General features: G+C 28.3%; 1 protein-coding gene across 1 annotated transcript; it reads right to left on the bottom strand.

Moving 5' to 3' along the window:
• Positions 1-3,767: 3,767 nt before the first annotated feature.
• On the bottom strand, positions 3,768-4,136 carry LOC101246456 (non-specific lipid-transfer protein 1). Its single transcript, XM_004245172.4, has one exon. It carries the CDS (start codon positions 4,134-4,136, stop codon positions 3,768-3,770), a length of 369 nt encoding a protein of 122 aa, XP_004245220.2.
• Positions 4,137-4,638: the final 502 nt, after the last annotated feature.

Genomic DNA, 4,638 nt, shown 5'->3' with positions numbered 1-4,638 from the left:
ATTTTTCATCATCTGTTTACTAAGTTTGACTACTGCACTGTTTTGTTGTTGATATATTTCTTTTATTAGTTGTTATGCTTTTATTATTATTTTCTTCTTTTCTATATCTGAAAAATATTACTGTTACATCAAGTCTTTTAGAATTAGTATCTTTACCTCTACGAGATAATAATAAGGTCTACTACTTTATCTTTCCATACTCTACTTATGAAATAGTATATTGCTTTTTGTTTTTGTTGTTGTGTACATAATTATTCACATTGAAAATTATCTATTTTAATTAGTTTTATTTCATTCTCAATAAAATATTTATTTTCCTATCTTTTAAATATATACTTTTTTTCTCTGTTATTTATTTCTTTTTGTTTCACATTTTATTAATTTGCATATAGTCCAGAATATTATAATGTGTCCTATTATAATACCCTGTTTTAGAGCAACCATAAAAAGATACATTTAATTAATTTACATATAGTCCAGAATAATATGGTTTATATCAATCTATATTATTTTTGTTCATCAATGGCTAAAGGAAGTGTTTACATCTCTACTCTTTCAAAATAGGTCGAAACGTCACGGCAACTCAAAGAATAATTAATTGATTCAATTTTAACAAAATTTAAAAATAAACGAGTAAAAAAGAATCATCACCTAATTTTTGGAAAACTAGAAAACCGTTAAATATTCTACGAAACCAGATTGATTCTAGGTAAGGGGTTCAAGTTATTCCGAAGGGAAGGGGTTAGGCACCCTTCGAAATCCACAAATGTGATTCCCGACTGAATTCATTTTTTTTCAAATTGAGGAAGAATATAAAATAATGTACAAGTATAATAAACATTCAATATGCACAATAAAATAAAATAATAATTATCGGCCTAAGGTTTGCTTAACGTCAAATTTACAATAATGAAATAAAAGGAGAAGCACCTCTGGATACCTGTAAACACACTTAGTAAAAGAGTTAGTGTCAAATAAATATAACTAAAAATGAATAACTCAAATAATAACTTAAGAATAAAAAATCCATCTTATTGACATGGGAGGCCTTGGAAATCGATGATAATTTCTTCATCGGCCAATTTAACAAGTAAACAAACAATTTATATGAACTTAAACTAAAAATTTCCGTCTTTTTAAAATGGGAAGGCCTCCAAACCCGACGGATAGATTTTCCATTGGCCCTTTTAACAACTAAAATATATAAACTTGAGTTAAAATTCCGTCTTTTTAAAATGGAAAGGCCTCTAAACCCGACGGATAGATTTTTCATCGGCCAATTTAACAAAACAAATAATATGAACTTAACTAATTTTCCGTCTTTTTAAATGGGAAGGCCTCCAAAACCGACAGAGAGTTTTCTCATTGGCCCTTTTCAACATATAAAATATATAAACTGAACATCAACAAAACATAACAAACTTATCCCAAGAGAATATGGAAAACAACAACCAAACTAAAATAACATAATTAGAAATGGAAACAACAATAACATAATATATATATAAAAATTAAAAATAACATTAAAGTAGAATAATAACAAAACCCTGAAAAGTTAAGATAGCAAATAGTTGACTAACAATTTTAAAATAATAGTAATAATAAATAAACATCGAATCGTAAAATAATGCTAATATTAAAACTACAATAAACACAAATATTAATTGACTTTTAGAACTACATTAAACTAAAAAAAAAAAACAAGCTACATAAAACAGAAAACATAAAAGAGCTAGGTATTAAATAAAACAAGGCTAAAAAAAAAAATTACCTGGTTCTGGACAGCGAACCAGAACTCCGAGTTTGAAAGAGACGACTCCACCTCCTGAACTCAAAAAACCACAAAAACACTTTAAAATTTTTGAACTATGGAAACCAAGAATTCTCAAAATTTTATGAGTATTCTTTTGTTTTTCCCCTCCAAATCCTCTCCTAAAAATAGTGAATGAAGTGGGCTTATATAGAAACCCAAAAATCCTCAAAAAAGATGAAATACCGATGATTGCAAAATTGAAAATTGTTTGAGAGACAATGTGAGAAAGGCTTTTTTTTTTTTAATATTTGACTCAAAATGTATGAATTTTAAAATCATCGGATAAAAATTTGCTATTAAATAAACAAAGCTTCAAAATCACGAATTTTTAAAAGGTTAGGCCAAAATTGAGTGTCAACGGAAAGTTCTACTCGAAAGTGTTCTATTCAAAGTTACCACCTAACCAACATGATTTGATTTGTTTATTTCTCTAGAACACGAGAATGAATCTATTAAATTTCAACAATTGACTGAAGAACCACTTGAAAGTAAAAAAATATATATATTTAAAACTACGGACAGCAGCCTTTTTTTGTTTTATTTTTTCTTTATAACCACAGACAGCTTTTTTTTTAAAAAAAAACTACTAACACATTCTCTTTTGTTTTTGATTTTTTTTATTTATTTACTTCTTATTAAGTATTAATAACAATTATTTTTTAACTAATTTATTTAACTCTTTGACTGTTTTTTTAGATGATTAAATATATTTACAAAATTCTCTTCATCGTTGAAATCTCCTTTAAACTTTTGAACAATAAAAAGTTGTCATTAATTAAAGCTTTAGCTTCCATCCATCCCCAATCCAACTCACTCTCTCCCTACTCTTTTTGTATTTTTACGCTTTTTATTTTACGTATTTTTTTATTATAATAGTTTAATGAAACGTACTATCTATTAGTAAATATCCAAGAAGATGGGACCATAAATGTATTTTAGTCAAGTATATCCCTTTTCAATTATCAATTTTTTAGTGGGGTTGGTCTAGTCCAGGGACTAGCTCTGGCTCAATAATTTTCCCTCCAATATATCTTCTTGTTCTAACTTTCAATAATTTCTTTTTCTTTCTTTTTTCAGAGAAATAAAAGGGAAAAGAGTAATTTTCTGCCTATTTTAGTTAGTACTAGTCCTATTTTACTTTACATTGGAACTAATACTAGTCAAAAAGAAAATTTTATTCTAGTTAATTACTTTTTATTTTCTTCAAATAAAAGTATTAGGATTATTTTTGAACATGACGTGAATTTATTAATTTCATTTTCGAACTATTGACAGCTTTATAACACTCATTTACTTGATAAATTGAACTTAAATATACCTCCGATCTTGCAGAATGAGTGAAATACACCCCAAATTTTCGTCAAGTTTAAGGGTGCTTAGCTTTCAACACTTCTTTAAGCTTTATTAAAAGTTACATGCTCCTAGTTCGTGACCACTTGCTATGTCATGTTTCAAATCGAATTTATATATAAGTTTTATTAATCAAAGTTTTTTCAAGATTGACAATAATTTTGAAATGAAACTAGTAATTTGTGCTAATTTTACGAATGTTTTCAACTGTACTTTTCTCTTTTCTTAAGATGTTCATTTTATCTTAATAAAGAACTTGAAGATTTGTTATCTGAATTCAAATAAAAATTTAAATAATTGATCTGCATACATGAATCTCGTTATGAAAAATAAAAAAATTGATGGAAGTTATATCTACTAAAAGATGAGAGCTTATAATTAATATAGTTTGTTTTCCAAGTTTGAATTTCATACACCTCCGAATAACGATACATAATTTATTGATCTATCGATCATTTGATTTATTGATCGATGATAATATAATATTCATGGCACAATACAAATACTAAGGACCAAACTAAGGACGAACACATTCTTCCTTTTGTTAGGGACAACATATAACTCTTATTCTCATTTATATTATATGCATAATTAATTCATCCTTTTATCTGACCTTTGAGCAATCAACTTTAGGGCTAATCTTGAAGGGAATATTTTTCACCCCACATTTTCCAGGGAGGGCTGCAGCATTCTTAAAATCGATACCACTAACACTTGAGGCAGCCATTTTCAAGCACGAGCAAACGCCTTGGCGGTCTGCCGTGGTTTTGGCGATACTGTAGAGGGACTTGATCCCTCTACAGCAAGTCGGTGGCACCTTGCCACCTTTTACTACGTAGCTAAGGCACGGGATTAGGCCGTTAAACACCGAGCTACACGTGATTGCCGCATCAACGCGAGGTGATGCGGCAATTACTATGTAAATTAGGAACAAGAGAGAAAGGGGCTTAACAAGATTTTTTGAGATAGCCATGAATAAACACAAAAATGTGTGAATAAAATTTTAGGTCTCACTAGGAAATTTATGAGACTCTTCGTAGTCTTGTTGAAAGGTGATGGACGATTATATATAGGAGTGAAGATTATTGATTTGATACCATAATATTATGTGCAACTTCCAAAAACAATTATTTAATATTGGTAGAGTTTAACTAGTAGTGGCCTAGTGGGTACGTTGACTAAGTCCATTCTTTTTTAAAAAAAAAATAAAAATAAATAGCAAGCTATATAAAATCTCACCACTTTAGATCTAACTACTTTAGATCCTAATTAGTAAGAATTTCTTTAATTATTTATATTACTTTAGATATTACGTTTTGGCTTTCGAAATACATGTATTATGGCCTATCAAATACATGATGGAAGACAATTTGATTATAATAATAGAAATTCGAAATGAGATATTTTACGAACTTAAAAAAGATATAAATTCAATTGTGGGTTATATCCATTGTGTATAACAACTAAAGATCAAA

This window comes from Solanum lycopersicum, chromosome 8, assembly GCF_036512215.1.
Source record: "Solanum lycopersicum chromosome 8, SLM_r2.1".
In the NCBI taxonomy this organism is placed as follows: Eukaryota; Viridiplantae; Streptophyta; class Magnoliopsida; order Solanales; family Solanaceae; genus Solanum; species Solanum lycopersicum.
This window is presented reverse-complemented; position numbering and strand designations above follow the sequence as displayed.

Bases quoted from the DNA above. Each gene is read 5' to 3' on its own strand.
- LOC101246456 (XM_004245172.4), bottom strand. From the start codon at position 4,136: ATGGCTATCTCAAAAAATCTTGTTAAGCCCCTTTCTCTCTTGTTCCTA.